General features: G+C 30.2%; 2 protein-coding genes across 2 annotated transcripts; both read left to right on the top strand.

Annotated features, from left to right (window-relative positions):
* The first annotated feature begins 1733 nt into the window (after positions 1–1733).
* LOC101510124 (nitrate regulatory gene2 protein-like) lies at positions 1734–8066 on the top strand. Its single transcript, XM_004492878.4, has 4 exons — positions 1734–3303; positions 3699–3883; positions 5014–5237; positions 7018–8066. The coding sequence occupies exons 1-4, from the start codon at positions 1923–1925 to the stop codon at positions 7805–7807; spliced, it is 2580 nt and encodes an 859-aa protein (XP_004492935.1). The 5' UTR covers positions 1734–1922; the 3' UTR covers positions 7808–8066.
* Positions 8067–17027: 8961 nt separating this feature from the next.
* Positions 17028–21069, top strand: LOC101509806 (serine/threonine-protein kinase D6PKL1-like). Its single transcript, XM_004492877.4, has 3 exons — positions 17028–17343; positions 18011–19338; positions 20056–21069. The coding sequence occupies exons 2-3, from the start codon at positions 18053–18055 to the stop codon at positions 20945–20947; spliced, it is 2178 nt and encodes a 725-aa protein (XP_004492934.1). The 5' UTR covers positions 17028–17343; positions 18011–18052; the 3' UTR covers positions 20948–21069.
* Positions 21070–21141: the final 72 nt, after the last annotated feature.

Below are 21141 nucleotides of genomic sequence, written 5' to 3'. Positions count from 1 at the left end.
CGATGGTTGGAAAATAAAAATAAAAAAACAAGCTGCCTTAATATTAATATATTTCATTGATGCATTAATATTAACTTGAATGATATAACTTAATATATTTTGTTGTTGATGGAACTTTTTTTTGTTTCAATCTAAGATCATGCCGTAATCTTTTATAATATATGGTAGTTTTAAATAAAAAATAAAAAATAAAAAACAATTTATGTATGGGATTTTGAGAATCTAAACTTCAAGCATTGCAAGATTTGATGATATGTGATGTATAGTTGACTCACTTGCTCTTGCAAGACAAAGTCATTTCTGAACTCCTTTGACAGATGGCATATATGTAATAGTCCTAAAGTTTTATCAATTTTTTTGAAATTATTTTTAGGTTGCTGTAATATAATAAAAAAGTAACATAATATCAAAAATTATTTAAAATCTGCCTCAAGGTTTTATAATATTGTAAGAAAAACTTACAGAATTAACAGACTATGAAATAACATTATAATTATAAAAATAATTTTAATAAGTTGAAAAATATTAAACATAATTTTAAAACATTACATGTAATTCTATCACAAGGCTTGACTTTGTCATCTTATATGATTTAAAAGATAAACTTATAAAAAATAGATTATAGAGAAATTAAATAAAAAATAAAGGCTAAGATTTAGTAAAATTAATAAAAATAAATCATTTTTTTTACAAATTATATAATAGTTTGCACATGGATATAATTTTTGTAATTTTATAATTTTGTAATTTTATATTTGAATTTAACTAATGTAAAGTAAGTAAAGCGTAAGACAAGCAAATTTAAAATAATATTTTCAACAAATTTTTTTATTATATGTTTGGAACATCCACCTTTAATTTTATAATTAATGATCGATGAAATCCAGTTTATTTTATAATGTGAATTGTTTATTTTAAATTAATTAAATAATTTATATTTTTTTGTGTTATTATTTTTCTTTTTTAAACACATGAATATGACCCTTTTACAAAAATATCACCAAATGATGTTTTGTTAGTTTGTTTGACGATCAATTATATGAGTGAAGAGAATCAAACTCAATTTAAATGTCTTTTGGTTTCATTTGACCCACAAAACACTAGGTTTATCCATGTTCAAATACAATGGATAGAGTCATGGTCTAAATAATTATTTGACCAAAATTTAAAGATAAATTAAAGTTTCTAAAAATCACCATAAATTTAAACACAACTGAGAATTATCAAAATAAAAAAAAAAACAATAAAAATTATCTTAAACATAAATACAATTGAAAATTATCGAGTTCGATTTGATATTTATTAGTTGTCTTGAATTTAAAATTATGTTAGTAACAAATATAAGCAGTCCAAACGTGTCTCTTGCTCACTAGTACATTGAATTATATTTTGTTAGATCAATAATGTCCTCTGTTTTTTCACTTTAAAAATTTATACATTTATGACCGTGGCCCTAAAGTAAGACATCAAATTGGCGGTAACAATCTTTGCATAAAAGTTCTAATACTTTCCACCTCAGTAATTTAAAAAACTCAAATCTTTACATAAAAGTTTTAAAACTATTAATTAACTTCAATCGACCATTGAAGACAAATATAAATCAACCTCTCATCCTGTATTTTCTTTATTAATTTTTCAATGAACCATCATTGCTCAATTTTTTATTTATTATAACCAAATAAATAAATACTAGAAGAAAAATAAAAGCAAGTAATAAAATTTAGTTTAGAAGAAAAGCAAGTACGAAATTGGCACTTGGTGTAGAGTTAAACGCATATTCCTCAGCTTCAAACAAACACCACACACTCCACTCAAAATACAACAACACTTCACCACCATGTCTCTTACTTCAATTCCTCCTTCTTTTTCTTCCACTTAAACCTACACGCGCCACAACGCTATATACCCACGCGCCACTTCTAATGGGTTGCACGGCGTCCAAGCTAGAAAACGAGGACACGGTTAGGCGCTGCAAAGACCGTCGCCGTCTCATGAAAGAAGCCGTCTATGCTCGTCATCACCTCGCCGCCGCACACTCCGACTACTGCCGCTCCCTCCGCCTCACTGGCACCGCACTCTCCACATTCGCCTCCGGTGAACCCCTTTCTGTTTCCGATAACACCCCCGCCGTATTCATCAACCACAAAACAACCATCCCAACAACCGCCACAACTACCACAACCTTCCACCGTCCACCACCGTCATCACACATTCCATCTCCTTCACCCTCCTCCTACCATCACCACCACCACACTCCTCCTCCTCCGCCACAACAACAACCGTTTAACCCTTCACCTTCACCCACGATAGCAACCTCAAAACTCCCTCACATCCTCTCTTCATCAACCACTTCCTCCACTAACCACCATCCCCGCCGCCGTAAACAACCACCACCAAAACTCCCTCACATTCTCTCCGATTCAAGCCCTTCTTCCACTCCAAGAAGCAACGCTTCAAACAATTTCGCTTCGAATTTCTTCCCTACAGCACATTCTACATACTCTTCAACCCCTTCACAAACCTCCTCTGTTTGGAACTGGGAAAATTTCTACCCTCCTCCACCACCTCCACCTGGTTCCGATTACTTCGATAGAGATAAAGAAGATGCTGCTTCACAATTCTCATTCAAGTCACGAAATACTGAAGTTTCTCATTCCCGACAACAACCTCAACAACAACAACAACAACAACCTCAAAAACAACAACAACAACCACAAACATATCAACAACTTCAACAACACCAACACCAACACCAACAACAACATTATCTTAATCCAACAGCTCATGAAGTTGAGGGATTTGATTCTGAGAGATCAGAATACGATTATTTCAATGGAAAACTCGCAACGGTTCAGAAGAATCATAGTAATCATCATTTGGAGGAATACACTGAGACTGAGAGAGAGGAAGTTGAGTGTAGTGAATGGGGAGATCATTACAGTACAACATCATCTTCTGAAGATGATGATGAAGATGAAGATGGAGATGATGGGGTTGATGGGGATGTTGAGTCAAGGTCTGAGATTGGGACAAGGTCGAATTTTGGGTCATCGTCTGCGGTGAGGAAGGGGTATTCTGAGAAGGGATATGGGGAGGCAGTGGGGAAATCGGAGGATTTGGCGTCGTCTTCGACGGGTGAAGGGGTGATGGAGATGAAGATGGTGGTGAGGCATAGAGACTTGAAGGAGATTGTAGATTCAATTAAGGAGAATTTTGATAAGGCTGCTGTTGCTGGGGATAAGGTTTCTGAGATGCTTGAGATTAGTAAAGCTCAGCTTGATCGAAGTTTCAGGCAATTGAGGAGTGAGTAATCTTCAACTTCTTCTTATTAAAGTATGAGATTTTTTTTCCAATCTTGTAGGTTGTGGAATTATAATTCAGTTTCAGTTTAATGTGTTGTGTTTGAATTGATTTTTAAAATTTCTGGGCTAGTTTTAATTTTCTTTGAATTGGACGATTTTGATATTCTTTTTAGTACTTTTCTTTGCTATGTGAAATAATTGATTTGATTTAGACAATTTTTTTCTGGGTTTGCGTTTAGGGGGTTTTGATTTGAGGACATTTTTGTGTCTAATTTGTTTCTGGGTCAGATAAAAATAATTGCTTTTGGTGTTTTTAAAGACCCAACAGGGCTTTGGAAATTATGGGTAGGTTTGGATGGAGTTGAATTTGACAATTTGATTTATGTTTAATTGCAGAAACTGTGTATCACTCAAGTAGTTTACTGAGCAATCTGAGCTCAACTTGGACCTCGAAACCGCCGTTGGCGGTTAAGTACCGGCTCGACACCGGTTCCTTGGATGAACCGGGTGGTCTCAGGAGTCTTTGCTCCACTTTGGAACGGCTTTTGGCTTGGGAGAAGAAGCTCTATGACGAAGTTAAGGTAATGATTTTTTTGATTAATATCTGTATATCTTTTTGTTATTTTGAAGAACATTGGTGTTCTTCCCTCTTTACAAAAGTAATTTTAATTATATTTTTGGAGACAATAAAAAGGTAAATGAAATGAAATGAGTGAGGCTATGCACTATGCAAGTGTAGTGTAGTGTGATGCTGGACTTTGGTAGCGTAAGGTCACTGCAGTATTTGACTGTTTATTTAGTGTTGAAAATGACCTCCTCCACCCGTTTTTTCTTGCTGTGTGAATTGACCAAAATAGCCCCTAATGTTGTGTTGGGACCAACCGACCAACCTTTTTTTTTATTCTGGATTTTTTTATTATTAAAATAATGCTATATTTGTAGTAAAACTTATACAGCTTTCATCTTTTCATTATTGTTAGATCCACCTCCTTGTCTGCATATCTATACTCAAATTCCCTCCTTTTTCTAAATAGTAATTAAAGAAAAATATAAGTTCAGTTGACTATACTATTCTCTTATTCATTTTGCTGGAAATAGCAATAGACTTTGATAGGACTGGAAAAAATAATCATAAATTAAATTTGAAGCCAATTAAAACTACTGAAGTAGCAAATATTTTGAAATGGAGGTATTATAAGCTTTCAAGTCATTGTTGGTTATGCAAAGCATGATAGACTTGTATTTATCTTATGTAAAATAATGATTTGAGTGCCCAAGATATAGTATCCTGATTTGAATGTCTATGTCGCCTTAACAAGTCTCTGGAGTAATTTGGCATGAATAAAATGATAGTTAAGAAGTGAAGAACAAATACTAGGCAATTAGGTCAAATAATTGTCCAATTTCTTTAAATTTTGTTCAACATGTGATTGATTTGTTCACTATAATTTAGGTCATATAATTGTTTGTTGATGAAGTGCAAATTATGTCTCTTGTATATATGGTTATAGTTACCAAAAAAAGCAGGTTGCTTTTGACATATCACACCTAAAAGAAAAAAGTATTGTATAGGATATTGATTTCAAATACTTGAAGTCACAGAAATGTTGTTTCCAACTTTGCTTACTTTTATTTAGCTAAAACCCTAAAACCACATGGTTTTTGGAAACCAGGTATGCTAACACATTCTACAAATTCTTGTTGAATATAGTCTAGAGAAGGTGTGAAGATTGAGCATGAAAAGAAATTGTCAGCGCTACAGAGTCAGGAATACAAAGGAGACGATGAAGCAAAGATATTCAAAACCAAGTCTTCCATAAATAAGCTACAGTCACTGATTGTTGTTACATCACAGGCCGTATCTACCACCTCGACTGCAATTGTTGGCCTTAGAGACTCCGATCTCGTTCCTCAGCTTGTTGAGCTCTGCCACGGGTACGCCTCTTGTGCAATTGCTTTACTGTTTTGTTTAATGTCGGGACTTGTGAATAGAAAATAATTTTGATGTACTCTCAGCGTAATACCTTTGTCATTGTCAACCAATCACAAACCATCATTTATATGACTTTTAAGATAGATATGATAAAATCAGATTGGTTTTAATGGTCGAACGATTTTGATTGATTGTTAGCACCAAAAACCTTCATACTGTCTGTGTATATCAATTAAATCCTTGATTAATAATGAAATTCATGTATAATAGGATTAGACCATTTATTCATTAATCAACAAGGAACTGCGGTGATCAACATTCATCCAATTTGAAAACAATTCAGGCATATGGGAGCCCACTAAACACTTAAACAGATGTCCCTACTACCTTAAATGAGTGGACTTTGATAGATTCATGGGGGCCCCAAATGTGATTTTGAGACTTCATGATTAAATACACATAAGTTTGTGCAGCTAGTTATGTTGCCTTAAATTAGAATCATACTGTTTCTTGCTTCTAGGATATTTATGCTTGAATTTGTGTAAAAGATGGTCGAATGTGAGGATTTTGAACTGTAACTATTTAAAATCCATCTGAAAGATCTTTAACTTGAAATTATAATATATAATAAAGGTGAGTTCTATGGTGGACTACTTTCATAAGTGGTCCATCATGAACCAATATTTAAAAATCATTGAAAATTCTTAAGACGGTTGACGACACTCTTTAGAAATAATAGTTCATGATCCTCATCGTCTTTACGGATAAGACGATGATCTGATTGATGTCGATTCAATACGAGTTACATATTTGTTTTTCTTTATTTTTATCGAACCAATATCATCTAACTCATGGAAATGAAGATGGTCATCACTGTCTACTTCTAAGAGACGACATCTATAGTCGTTGGAGTTTTAAACATTTTTCAAATATTGGTCCACGGTGGGCGTGGTCCATATTAGAATTTCCCTATAGTAAAAAGTTAATAAAAAATTTCAAAATATATTTTCCCTCATTTATCTCATGTGAATATGCTAGTGTTGATCTAGGAAATTTTGAGTGGTAGTTGAAAGCATTATGGCTTACCTCTCTCATATGCTACCTGCCTCATAAACTGTGTAATGGCATGTGCCTCTAGGTACCAAACTGTCCAACTGTTTCTTACCTCTTATAATCAAAGATTGGCCCACCACACTGCACCTGTCAAAATGTTGTTATTTTGTCTCCTTTGGCTCCATTTGCACAAAAATAGTTTATTAATGTGTTAGGTATGTTAAAGTAACTACGGTACAAAACACTTATTAGCTCTTTCTAAACTATTTGGTTAGTTGCTGTAAACTGAATAAAATAGATCAATTATTTCTGTTACTGTTTTTCATCTGTTTCTCTTATATGTTCCAAAAAGTCGAAGTATATTTAAAAAAAGTCTGAAATAACGATGGAAAAAATAAAATCGGTCACCAGATTTGACGTCTCTTACACTTAGCGACGAAATTAGAGAAATTTTCTCTTTTTCCATCTCTAATTTTCCGTCTCTAATTTTCCATCGCTGTTTCAACTTTTTCTAGTAGTGATGGTGGTGTGGTTATGATGGAGCATTTTGCTTGCTATTGATCATGTAATGTATGTTTATAAGTAACTTTTATAAAGCTAGGGATCAGTTGATACAACAGTGTACGATTTGTCACAATTACAGCACTCATTAGCATACGTTTTGTGATCTAATGATTGAATTTTTTTTTACTTTAAAAGTGTAATGTACTTTGACTTTTTTAATTGTAGAATGATGTACATGTGGAGATCAATGCACCAGTACCATGAAGTCCAAAGCAACATAGTGCAGCAAGTCCGCGGCCTGGTGAATAGATCATCAGGAAGTGATTCAACTTCTGAACTGCACAGGCAGGCGACTCGTGATCTTGAATCGGCTGTGTCGGCTTGGCACTCCAGTTTTTGTCGCCTTATAAAATTCCAACGGGACTTTATTCTCTCCCTACACGGATGGTTTAAGCTCAGCCTTATTCCGGTGGATAACGATAACATCAACAACCACAGCAGGGAACCCTCTGATGCATACGTGTTTTTCGATGACTGGAAGCTTGCACTTGACCGTGTCCCCGACACAGTTGCATCCGAAGCCATCAAGAGCTTTATTAATGTTGTCCATGTGATATCTTGCAAACAAGCTGATGAGCTCAAGATAAAGAAGCGAACCGAGAACGCTTCCAAGGAACTCGAGAAAAAGGCTTCTTCCGTACGGAATATAGAAAGAAAGTTTTACAGTTCATATTCTCTGGTAGGGATTGGCCTTCCTGACACCGCACCTGATAACGGACAAGGCTTGGATGCGCGCGATCCACTTGCCGAGAAAAAATTAGAACTAGCAACCTGCCAAAGGCGCGTCGAAGATGAAATGCTGAGGCATTCAAAAGCTGTAGAAGCAACAAGAGCTATGACACTCAACAATCTACAGACAGGTTTGCCTGGAGTCTTTCAGGCATTGACGAGTTTTTCGTCGTTGTTCGCCGAGGCTCTCGAGTCGGTGTGTACTCATTCATATGCCATCAAGTAGGTATAATTTTATTTGTTATTATGCATGGAATCTAAGTTCTTTCAAATAAGGGCTGGGAATTTTTTGGCGGCAAGCTCTTATTGCTCGTAATATTTCGAGTTTTTATTATATTTTGAAATGTAAATATGATCAAGAATTTTGTGGCTCTCCACTTATTTTGTTGGGAAAAGGGAATTTTCTTATTGTACAGGAAAATTTCTTGGTTTATTATTGTATCAGAGGATTGCAAATTTTAATATATATCAATAACTTATACGCATTGTACTATTGTGTTCAGATTCACACTACTGTCCAATTTTTAACTTGTTCCACTTAAAATAATGAGTTAAACGGATTGGTCTAATGGATTCGATTTATTTTACCGCCCATAATATGTAATCTGAAATTTTTAGTTTTCAACTTACTTTTATATTATATAAATATATCTAAATATAAATTATTTCAAAATTAATTTTTGTCAGAATAGAACCAAACACAAATTAAATTAGTTAGTATCTGATTCAGTTGATGCAAAATGGTAGGGTCAAATGACTGAGTCCCTCTGAGATGTTTTCACAACACCCATTTATGTGATTTTCACTACTTACTCTAAAAAATAAGATATTGTGCTCTAATTGAGGCTGACAGCTAATGTGGCCACGAATGGATAGAACAAGCCTTACAATTGAAAGTGGAAAGTTCCACAGAGCACATGGCATGTGGAAGATTAGATATGTGCAATGCAAGTTGCTAAGTCTTTATTTTAAATACTGTTCATATTTATTAGTTATATAGTTTTTTTTTAATGCAATTGGAAATGTGGTCCTTTATCACATAGTCAATCTTCATTTGGAAACTGTCTTCACTTACAATTTAGATGCAGATTCGGTCTTATCAATATACAAATATATATTTGGTATAGTGACAGTTTGTATTTTTTACCAGATTAATAAAGAGTTCAGTTTAAAGTAAACACAGTTTGAAATACTAATCTCTGTTTTGTTATAATAAATTAATAATAATAATAATAATACTGGTAGAGACTCCTTAGCATGGGTTCTATAATTTAATTTTATTTACTTTTAAAAATGTTGTATATATTTATGGGCCTATTATTTGTTGGGCTTATATTTCTGTTAACTGTTGTACTGATAGGTGTGTTTAGTTTGTAATTTCCTCATTTTATTTTCAAGTATTATTCTGTTCATTCATAATAAGTAATATCTAAATATTTTCACAAGAAAAAAATATTATCTAAATAAATTTGGCAAAAAAAATTAAATTATTATTCCTTTTTGACATGTAAATATAACTGAATGTATTATTAATTTATTATTACGGATTTTCTTGCAAATTTTTTAGCTACTCATGGTTACAAAATTCCAAGATTGAAGTATTTTTCTCGAATCTGATAAATTTGGTAGGGTGATTGTTGTTAATTTTATCTCAAAATAACGAAAGAGTGAGACGCGTGTATCAGTCCTCTCAATTGGCATTCGATTATAAATTTAATTAAAAACTGAATACTCCGGGATTTCAAAATTTTGTTGCATAAAGTAACCAAAATCCAATAGTTTAATGCTATGTCATATTTATATTTAATTATTCAAATTATAAATTTAAATTTTAAAATAATTTTGTCTTGTGGTACTAGAATCCAACAAAACTCCATATACTCGAAAAATTTACCAATCTACCTCTTGATATATCCCTCTTATGAAACATGAAAAGCATATATCTCAGCATGCATTTGATTTTTTGATTTGTCATAAACATAAGTAATTTGCAGCACTCCTCGAAAATAGAGTGAAACAAATATTTTGGGTAAAACAGAATTACTCTGCTACAATTCATCCCCTGAAATTTGAGTTCATTGGCATTTTTTTTTTTTCTCTCTTAAACATGCGTATAGTTTATAATTAAATAAACCATAAATTTTGGGATTACTAAATTGTTAAATTAATAATAGCCTGAGGATTATTATTATATTTCTATATACGGGTCTTTGGAATTCCAGCGGGATACTCACTGATACTTCTCATTCCACAATCACTACTAAAAACCTCCCATGTTTTTAGAAGTATTCGATTCGCATAAATTGTCTAAAAATATGCTTTTGAACATGCAATATTTGGTGGTTTTCATGGGATATACATCATAAAGCATTGATACATGATACAGACATGTGTATAATATGACACGAATACATGGAACTTTTTAAAATTCAAGATACTTAACACATATATATAAAATATTTATGGGGGAGGTAATATTTTTTCTATCAAAATGTAAAAACAAAACGTTTTGGAAAATGTATTTAATATATAAGAAAACACGTCAAAAAATGTGTTTTGAAAATGTAATGATATGTTGTCTTATAAATATTACACTTCAACGAATATGTATCTATGAAATATCTCAAACATATTTCATAATATATTTTTATAAAATAATAATTGTTTTTGAACTTTTCTAGAATTGAATGTATCTTAAGAGTATTGTATTTGATACATACCGAACACAAATAATTAAATAATTCTTTTATTTTGGAGTATCTAAACTTCGTAAGATTTATACTTCTGAACTTAGATTGGGGGTGGGGATAGCAACTGCCTTCTTTTTTTTTATTAACAATGGGTCTAGGCCTTTTTTTCTTTTGGGTCAAACTGGCCTTTTGGGGTTGAGTAAGCTATTCAGGTTGTTTTTGAGAAATTTACCATGCATGCACCCTCCTCCAGTATACCTCTCATCTCCTAAACTATATGAAAAATATATATTTTTTTAATTATTTGACAAATTTTTGAAATACAATTAAATTATTTTCTCCATTTTTAAAAATTTGATTAAATTTGAAAGTTTCAAAATGTAAATTTTTAGTTTTTTTAAAAAAATCCAAAATTTTGGCTGAATGTGAAATTTTGAAAATATAATTTTTTCAAAAGTTTTAATTGTTTTTTTTTTGTTTTTGAAATTTTGGATGAATGTGAAACTTTTGAAATGCAAAATTTATAAAAATTTATAAAAAATCGAAATTTAGATGAATGTGAAACTTCCAATATATAATTTTTCAAAAAATTTTTTAAAAAATTGAAACTTTGGGTGAATGTGCAACTTCTAAAATGCAATATTTTTATAAATTTTTGAACCTTTAGATGACTATGAAAATTTTAAAATGCAATTTTTTCAGAATTTTTTTAAAAAATTTAAAATTTTGAATGAATGTGAAGTTCCTGTAATAAGATTTTTTCACAAATTTTTCAAAAAAAAAAAATTAACTATCAAGTAAAAAGGAGTAAAATAATATTTTTATCTACTTTGGAGAGAGATGAGAGGTAAAAGGTAAGAAGGTGAACGATAAATTTCTTTAATTTTTTCTTTTGGTGCAAGTATGGTGCAAAATTTTAAAAAATAGACCTAAATTTTGTGTGGGTTACAACTTATTAGTTAAGTTAAAGCTGAAAAAAGTTAAAATTTTACCTTCGTAATTAACATGACCTTCTAATTTTACCCTTTCTTATAAACAACAAAATTATTTTTTACTTATTTTTATCAAAAAAGTTTGTGTTCAAAAATTCTAAAAAATTTGACTCAAGTTTTTCAGAACACATGTAACATTCATTTACTCAAAAAATTGGGGGTGGGGAAAGCAACTGCCTTCTTTTTTGGGTTAACATTGGGTCTTAGCCTCCTTTTTTATTTTTGAGGAATCTTATGCATCTTCTATCTATACTTTTCACCCTCCAAGGTATATAAAAATATATTTTTGTCCTTTATAATCATTTGATAAATTTTTGAAATACAAGTAAATTATTATTATTTATTTTTAATTTTTTTTAAATTTAAAAGTTTTGAAATGTAAATTTAAAGTTTTTTTTTTCTTTCAAAAAATCCTAAAATTTGGTTTAATGTGAAAGTTCTTAAATGCAACTTTTTTATTTAAGTTTTAAGCGAAATTGTGAATGAATGTGAAACTTTTGACATACAAAATTTTCAAAAGTTTAAAATTTTTTCGAAATATTGAATAAATTTAAAACTTCTGAATTGCAATTTTTCAAAAATTTAAAAATAAAATTAAAACTTTTGATGAATGTGAAATTTTATGAATGAAATTTTTTTAAAAGTTTAATAAAATTTTGAAACTTATAAAATTTTCGAAGTATAATTTTTTTTTAAATTAAAAAATTTAGATTAATGTACAACTTCTAAAATATAATTTTTTTCATATTTTTTTTCAAAATTTAAAGTTTTTTAAGTATCAAGTGAAAGAGGGTAAAGAAAAATAAAATAGTATTTTCATATTCTTTTGAGAAGTGGGTAGTAAAAGGTGAGAGAGTGGACGGTAGAGTTTTTTTTTTTTTTTTTTTTTCTTTCAGTGCAAGTGTGGTATAAAATAATTTGGAAAATAAATTTAGATTTTGTATCGATAAAACTTATTAGTAAAGTTAAAGCTGAGAAAAATTTACACTCTACCTTCATAATTAACATAAAAAATGTTTTATGTTAAAAATTTCTAAAAATTTGACTCAAATTTTGCAGAACACATGTAACATTTATATACCCAAAAAATTAGTAGTTCAATTTTTTTAGAACACAATTATTTTAAAATATTTAAATTAAATTTTCTGAACCATTGGTTAGTTTCGACAAATTTAGTGTAAGTTTTATCTATAAAATATGTATTTTTAAAATTTAAATCATCAAATTATTTGGAAAAATAGAAATGGTAAATTTGGAAAAGGTTTGGATTATGAGGGTAGAGGTATAATTGTGAGAGCGAAGGTAAAGTTTTCTAAAGTTCATTATTTATTTCAACTAAAGAACTAACTTTTTATGGGACAAAAACAAGCTAACAAGAACTTCTTTTTCAACCTCACATACACTTTACAAATAAACATTTAAATAAAACACAATTTATTTGCCTTTCAAGTGTGTACTTTCAAATAAAAATATTTTTTTTATCCAGATATATACTTTCATACAGAACAATATATTTTTACCCTTCAAAAATAATATATTTTATGCTCTTTCCGTACATTTTTTTTTGGCTCAATATACTTTTTCTCTTTGAATTAAGTTGTCTTGGACGAGTTTTTTTTAAGGAAAACATCATAATGTATTTTATCTTTCAACTTTATTCTTTTATTTATATATTTTTCTTTCTTTATACAACTAAATCACATTTTTTTAATATATATATATATTATCTTCGTTAATATAAAGAGATTATTAAATTTTGATAATAATTTTGTCTTTTAATTTTATCATTTATTTACATTATTTTATTTATAATTTTGTTATCTTTTACTCATTCAACTGATTTTTTTCTTTTGAAATATATATACTTACATATAAAACGAAATATAAATTTTTTTCTGTAACTACTTTCTTCTTCTAATTTTACCCTTCATTTAAACTAGTTTATTTATTATTTTTTACCTAACTAAATGTCTAAGTTTATTTAAATAATCACATTAAATGTTGTAACTTATATTATTTTATTTAAAAACTGACAAATAAAAAGAAGGAAAAATAAGTGCATAATAGAGTAATTAAATATACTCAAGAAAGACATTAATTTTTGTACATATATTCAATCAAATCATACTATATAAAATCAATTTCTTTGGTTAGATCTAAATATATATCCACAAATATTTATATATAAAGTGTGATTTGATTGAATGCATGTGTAAATTATATTATTATTGTATACGTATTAAATTGTTCATGTAATATCACATACCATATTACAAACTAAACAAGATTAACGTATAAAATGTATTATAGACTAAATATTGACATTAGAATGTATAATAGACTAAATAATCGCATTACAAAGTAATATCTCAAAATAAACCTTACAAACTAATAATAAGTAGAACCACATTCGAAACATATGAAAAGTAAAAAAAATAGGGTACATTAAACTAATATGTATTAAATATATATATATATATATATATATATATATATATATATATAACATCATGTACTAATAATAAAATAAATAAGGGCTAAATTACATCTGTGGTCCCTTAACTTAATTTCAGGTAACGTTTTAGTCATTTATTTTTTTTTTCTCCCAATTTAGTCCTTTATTCCTAAAAATATCAAATAAAGTATGAAAATATGAGTTTATTTGAAGATTTGCGTTACGAATTTGATGAAATTTGTATTATATTGAAGAACATAATTAATTTTATGAGTTTTGATTGAAATATTTTTTAAATTTTTGTATAAAAAAAGATATCATTGTTGAAATTTTAAAATATAAAATATCAAATTGTCACTTAAAATTAATATAAAGGACCAAGTCGAAAAAAAAAAAGATAAAGGACTACAACGTTGCCTGAAATTAAGTTAAGCAACCACGAATGTAATTTAGCCAATAAACAAGTGTTGAGTTTGATTTGGTTCAATAATAAAATAAAATAAAAGAATTTAAAATTCGATCCAAACAACTTTTAAGAAAAAAACCAAAAGTATGTAATAAAACGCTAATGTGATCTCTATATTGGACAAAGATATATTGGGTTTTGACATATTTTCTTTTAACAAACATAAGGAAATATATGTTAAAACAATTGTTTAATATTTACAACTTATAATAGGGGAGAAATGTGATTAGAGATTAGAGTACTATGAGAGAGAAAAATTTATGAAAGAGTACAAATAATAGAGTGATTTATTTATTCAGCCTTAAAATAAGGTAGAGTGCCTGCCTGTTCTCGTTTTCCCGTGAGGGGTGAGCAATATGTATTATGTAATATGTTGGAGTTGGATGGAGCATGTGACCCTCTTCACGCTTTACCGTCATCTACCCCTAAAACCGTACTAGTAGCCTAAACTATATTTTGTACTTTATACACACATTACACTTGCCTATTATTATGTATATATTATATTACGCAAACTTATCAAAATTACAACAATATTATGGAATTAATTTTTTTAGTTAGTTTGCTGATTAAATATATCTTTTATTTATTTGATAGTAGAATGAATATTTTATTAATAGGGTACATATTCTTATAATATCAACACATTTAAAGATTATAATTACACTCTCTCACATGTTTAAAGATTAAAACATCGGTTTATTTCAATTTATACAAGGAGTTTAATTAGACGTTAGATCGAGATGAAATTCTTCATAGAATCATATAATAAACTTATATTGATTTGTTTGAATGTATCGAGTAAAATTGATTTAGAATCTAAAATTAATTATAATTTAAAGTTATAATTTAATGTTTTTGCCATTGGAAATATCTTTTGCTCTCTGATATTTTTTCAATTGACTTCGCATTTAATTTATATTTTAATTAAAATAATTTTTTTTATCTTAAAAGAGATAGTTAAATTCATCGTAATAAGTCACATAACTACGAGGTTCTAAGTTAGAATTCATAGCAAGACATTCAACCGGAGTAAATTTTATAAAATAAGCTTTTGACTTTCACACGGTGAATGTTTAGTTAAATTTTTTGAAGAGTCAAAATCAATTTTGAAAGTATAAAATTAATTTTGACATATTTAAATACTACGAGAATAATTAATTTTTTCTTAAAAATTGATTTGAATTTAAAGTTAAGATGAGTGGTTTTTGAATTCAAAAGCGATTTAAATATTAAAAGTTATTTTTCAACTAACTTTTATTAAAATAAATCTCAACATTCACATCATTTTGAGATTATATTAATTTTAATATTTATTTTATAGTTTAAATTTTTACGTTAGGCGTGAGGTACCAAATTTCTCATTATAAATATGATCTTTATAATATGAATTATATAGAAATTAGAGAGACTCCACCTTATATTTATGTCGTCTTGATTTTTGATTTGGTGTTAGACTTTTTTAAATAAAATTATATTTAAAAGAAAAGGAATTAATTTTACAAAATCAATCCATTTAAAATTAATTTCACTAACCTATAATAGGTTTGGATCGATTTTGAGACAAACAAAAAATCATTTTATCCAAAGATAAAATCACATGCTATTGGGTTTAGTTTAATATGAATATCCAAATTATAATCGTTAAAAATTATATAAACATTGATATTATAAAAATAAAGTAAAATAGTAGATTTGATACAAAATATAACATATAATATATTAAAATTTAATATTATAGAATAATAATGATTGATTATAATTAAAATATATAAAATAGAAAAAAAATTAAATTAATAAATATTATTTTAAAAAATAATTTTAAAAAAATAATTTAAAAATAATAAATAATATATAAATACAATATATCATACTAGTAAAAAAAAATAAAGATTAAAATTAGCATATGCCATTTGATTTGATTTTGAAAATGTAATCCCACGTTTGATTTGTTTCGTGTTGTTTTCACTAAATCACATTAAAAAAAATTAATTATATTTATTTTTATTCAATTTTCATCTTTTTAAAATTGATTTGCAATTTTATTTGAGCAGTTTGAATATGAACGCCTCTACCACATAACCCAACATAAACTTTATAAAAATCAAGTGAATATACAAATTGTTCTTTAAAATTGTAAGTATCAAATTATTCTTTGAATTTTACAAATTGGCTAATACATTCTTAAAATTGTAATATTGTAATCAAAATAATTTATATTTAAACTTTTATCGTTAAAAATTATGATATAACAAATTAATTGACATATTCCGTTGATTTTGTATCAATATAATCACAATATAAACTAATTATCCATAAAAATTAAATATTTTATAAATTAATTTGTTGATAATTAATTTACACAATTACAATTACTAAAAAATTTATCTTTGATGGAAGAAAATTTAATCGATAAATTTGTTCTAAGAAAATATCATTAACTTAGGAGCAACATGAATAATCCACACATTCAATTATAATATCACATTAAAGTATCTAACAATAAAAATTTACCTATAATTTATTTTAATTAATATTTTATAATTTCAAAAATATATTTATCATCTCATAAAATAAAAAAAATAAAAAAATTTAACCAACAATTACAATTTTAAAAGCGAATTTACCTATTTATTTCATGAAAGTCAGATCCAGAGAAGAGGTTACAGTTGAGTTGGCCATTGAGTCACTTTCTTAGTTTTGGTTTAATTCATTTTTGAGTCCCACCACCTTTGAAAAGCAGAGTGTACCTAAAAGAAGGAACATAGTGGGACCCACATTCTCTCTCATGTGTCCTACAATTACAAATCCAGTACTACTCTTACTAGAATGCTATCATATCATCAATTAACTTCTCCATTCCCATTCATTCAAATCAAAAATGTAAAAAAAACAAAATAGAAAGAAAATAAAGAGAGAAAGCAAAAGCAAACCATTACTATATCTTAATCTTATGACAGACACTTCCAAATCAGTCACAAGAAAAGCACTGCACTTGTTCCTTCATGTTTTGTTTTTCTTCTCTTCTCTCACACCATTGCTGTTTCACACCTTCAAACTTTACACTCTAGAGAGAGATAGAGAGTTCTGTGGGAAACAATAGAGGGAAGAAGAGGGGAAACAAATAGATACCCATTGTTTTTCTTCTTCATTTCAATGGTGGGTCTCTCTCACTTCTTCTTATTATGCTTGATTTGTTTCTTTGTATTTGTTATTTATTTTCCTTTTGGGTGCTAAGATCTCTCTTTGAATCACCTTTTCCTTTGTTTTCTTTTCTTTAAAGTGTTTTAGGTGATAATTTCAGAGTTTTTGCATTTTTGATATTTCTATTTATTTTGCAGGCTCTTGTAGTCTTTTCCTTTTCTTTGTTTATCTTCTCTATGTGTCTTATTTCCTCATAAGTTGTGATTTATTGCTCAAAGGTTTGTATTTTGAGGTAGTGTGATTGATGGGTTAGTGAACCTTTGATTGATTAAATTCCTCACGAGCTGAATTACATTCCACCATTTCATAATATTGTCACTGATTACATGTGTTTAACCAGTTTATATCAATTTCCAAACTTTTCTAATTTAAGCTCCTTCGTTTGAACTGTGTCCATGATTTCTGATGTTTCTAGCTCCTAAATGAGTTTTCTATATCTTTCATTTCTATGTTGGTTAGTTTATAATGGTGTATATGTTTTCAGCACCCTAAGTGACTCATATTTGTTTGAATTACAATTTCCTCTAGTTGATTATGGATAATTTGTTATTATTTATTAAAAGCCAGCTTAATTCAAACAAGGTGAAGCTCCAATTTTATTAGCTCCTTGTTTTCTTTGCAGGAACATTAAGTTTTCATTTGATGATATGTGATATTGTGGGACATGGAAAGGGTTGCCGAGCCAAAAGTACTTCCAGTCTTAGTTGAGGTATCTGATGCACACACAGCTGTAATAAATGAAGCTGGTCAGAGACTAACGATGCGGGATGTTTCATGTGCGCGTGGCGTTTCATCAAGAGAAGTGAATCAGTTGTCAAATGCAAGAATTGTTTTGGTTAGGGATGATATGGGATTTGATACTAGATCCTCTCAAGAAACTATCTCCCCTGCACCTACAAGAACAGTGAAAGGGAAAGCCTCTTTACCCAAACCCGAAGAACTCTTGCCTTATATCGAGACATTGAAGAGCAGCAGTGATTCTTTTGGTGACATTGGTCCAAGTTCATTTTCCGGTGCTAGTCACCCACCAGAACCTGTCGATATTGATCTCGTGAGAACAGTTTATTTACCTATAGGTCAAAACAAATCAGAGGCTGGATGCTTAATGAAGAGCATGTCCTTGAAGGGTCCTTTCCTTGAAGATCTTTCGATTCGTACGCTAACTAAGAAATCAAGCATAGCTGTTGTTTCCCCTGCAGGAAGTATGATCAAAGAATCACAGAAGACCGAGAACTATCTACCACCCTTAGATTCTGATGAGAAAGAATGTGTTTGGGATTCTTCATTGCCTCCAAGTGGAAATGTGAGTCCATATAGTAGTATTGATAGTACTAGTGTTGTCAGAACAATGAGCATCGCTAATAGTTGTGCTAGTACTTATCAGAGTGATGCAATCACTTGTGATGGCATGCTTAGTATAGATAGGAATTGTGATAGTATTAAAGGAAGTGTAAGGGGAGATTCGCTCGAGAGTGCGAAAACTAGTGCTAGTCGAGCAAGTGATAGCAGTGGCCTCAGTGATGACAGTAACTGGAGTAACAATACTGGTAGTGCTAATAAACCACATAAAGGAAATGATCCTAGGTGGAAAGCCATCCTTGCCGTCCGAGCACGGGATGGAATTTTAGGCATGAGTCATTTTAAGTTACTCAGACGACTTGGTTGTGGCGATATTGGAAGTGTGTATCTCTCTGAGCTGAGTGCGACTCGGTGTTATTTTGCAATGAAAGTTATGGACAAAGCATCCCTAGCAGCCAGAAAGAAGTTGACTAGGGCACAGACAGAAAGGGAGATATTGCAGTTGCTGGACCATCCATTTCTGCCTACGTTGTATACGCATTTTGAGACTGACAGATTCTCATGTTTGGTGATGGAATACTGTCCGGGCGGTGATCTACACTCTTTAAGGCAACGGCAACCAGGGAAACATTTCTCGGAGTATGCTGCACGGTATGTCTGTACCTTACAGATGTACAAAACTGTTTGTTAATTGCTTTGAATGTTTTACATCACACAGTTTTGTTTTTGTGGTCAATGATCTTTATGTGTCTATACATCATACATGGTTATGTAATTCAAAGTATCATTTATGCAATTACCTTTCCTTTTCAGGTATTCCCTTGATAAAATGATGTCTTCCATATTATATAAGTTGTCACATTATTAGATTTGTTAGCTTTAAAAGAAAATAAACGAAAGAGGGAAGTATGGATGGTTAATTGAGTTTATTTTAATATTTCTCACTTATGAAAAATTTCTTAATCTGAAACACCTCAAGTAGACATGGTAAATATTACAAGTATGAGCTATTTTCATTAACCATTAAGAAGTAGAGGAACTTTTTTTCTACTTATTAATTTTGCCTTGCATCGTCGAGACTTACATGTTTTGGCAATAGGCAGCTGTTTTGATATTATGTTTTATGTGATTCCTTCACAAAATCAATGATTGAATAACAAATCTCTGTTGATTAATAACCACTTTACAAGAAAGGAAGATGGTGAAATTACACCTTACTTTCATTTTGTTGCAACTTCACCATAGAGGTTTGAACCTACACATGATTTCTTACGAAAAAATTCTTTCTGACTGATATGTGTGTATTTTTGAAAAATATACCTTTTCTTTCCTGTGTAGACTAAAATAACTGACATTCTCTGTATGTAGCTTTTATGCTGCAGAAGTTCTGTTGGCACTTGAATATCTTCACATGCTTGGAGTTGTTTATCGAGACCTTAAACCCGAAAATGTACTAGTCCGAGAAGACGGTCACATAATGCTTTCAGACTTCGATCTTTCTCTTAGATGTGTTGTATCACCTACGCTCATCAGAACTCACGACAGCGACCCTTCAAAACGGGCAGGTGGAGGTGCATTTTGTGTCCAGCCTGCTTGTATCGAGCCTACATCCGTATGCATCCAGCCTGCCTGTTTCATGCCTAAGCTTTTTGCACAGAAAAATAAGAAGTCCCGGAAGCCTAAAGCCGATCCTGGCCTGTCAATTGGTGCACTTCCGGAACTTCTTGCTGAGCCTACATCAGCTCGGTCCATGTCCTTTGTTGGCACACACGAATACCTTGCACCTGAAATTATCAAAGGAGAAGGTCATGGAAGTGCAGTTGATTGGTGGACATTTGGCATTTTCTTGCACGAGTTATTGTACGGCAAAACTCCTTTCAAAGGATTAGGAAACCGAGCTACACTTTTCAATGTAGTAGGGCAGCAGCTCAAATTTCCTGAATCGCCGGCTACGAGTTATGCCAGCCGTGATCTGATCCGAGGTTTGCTTGTGAAGGAGCCACAGCACCGTCTCGGAGTGAAGAGGGGTGCAACTGAGCTTAAACAGCACCCTTTCTTTGAAGGCGTGAATTGGGCGTTGATACGGTGCAGCACACCACCGGAAATTCCGAGACCAATGGAAAGTGAATTACCATCCAAGTTTGAAGCAGTTGATGATACTGCTGGGATTGGGAGCAAAAGTAAGAGGATGGTTGGTGGTAATAATAATAATGAGATAAAATCTGTTGGTGGTAAATATCTTGACTTTGAGTTCTTTTAGTTTGGATTCCTTAATCTTCTTTGTATTGTATTTACATCATCAGTTAATTAATTTTACAATAGATGAACTTGCATGTATCATCATGTTATTCAGTTTAGTCACAACAGAAGAATTCATTTTCAGTTGGAAATTATAGTTTTTAGGGTAGGATGGATGCCTTATTTTAATACCATAGTTCATATCTAGTGTTATAT

This window comes from Cicer arietinum, chromosome 3 (genome assembly GCF_000331145.2).
Source record: "Cicer arietinum cultivar CDC Frontier isolate Library 1 chromosome 3, Cicar.CDCFrontier_v2.0, whole genome shotgun sequence".
NCBI lineage: Eukaryota > Viridiplantae > Streptophyta > Magnoliopsida > Fabales > Fabaceae > Cicer > Cicer arietinum.
Note: the sequence above shows the minus strand (reverse complement) of the source record. Positions and strands in the feature narration are given on the sequence as shown.

Bases quoted from the DNA above. Each gene is read 5' to 3' on its own strand.
- LOC101510124 (XM_004492878.4), top strand. From the start codon at position 1,923: ATGGGTTGCACGGCGTCCAAGCTAGAAAACGAGGACACGGTTAGGCGC. The intron at 3,884-5,013 runs GTAATGATTTTT...TGTTGAATATAG, and splicing joins AGCTCTATGACGAAGTTAAG to TCTAGAGAAGGTGTGAAGAT. The intron at 5,238-7,017 runs GTACGCCTCTTG...TTTTAATTGTAG, and splicing joins CTTGTTGAGCTCTGCCACGG to AATGATGTACATGTGGAGAT.
- LOC101509806 (XM_004492877.4), top strand. From the start codon at position 18,053: ATGGAAAGGGTTGCCGAGCCAAAAGTACTTCCAGTCTTAGTTGAGGTA. The intron at 19,339-20,055 runs GTATGTCTGTAC...CTCTGTATGTAG, and splicing joins TTCTCGGAGTATGCTGCACG to CTTTTATGCTGCAGAAGTTC.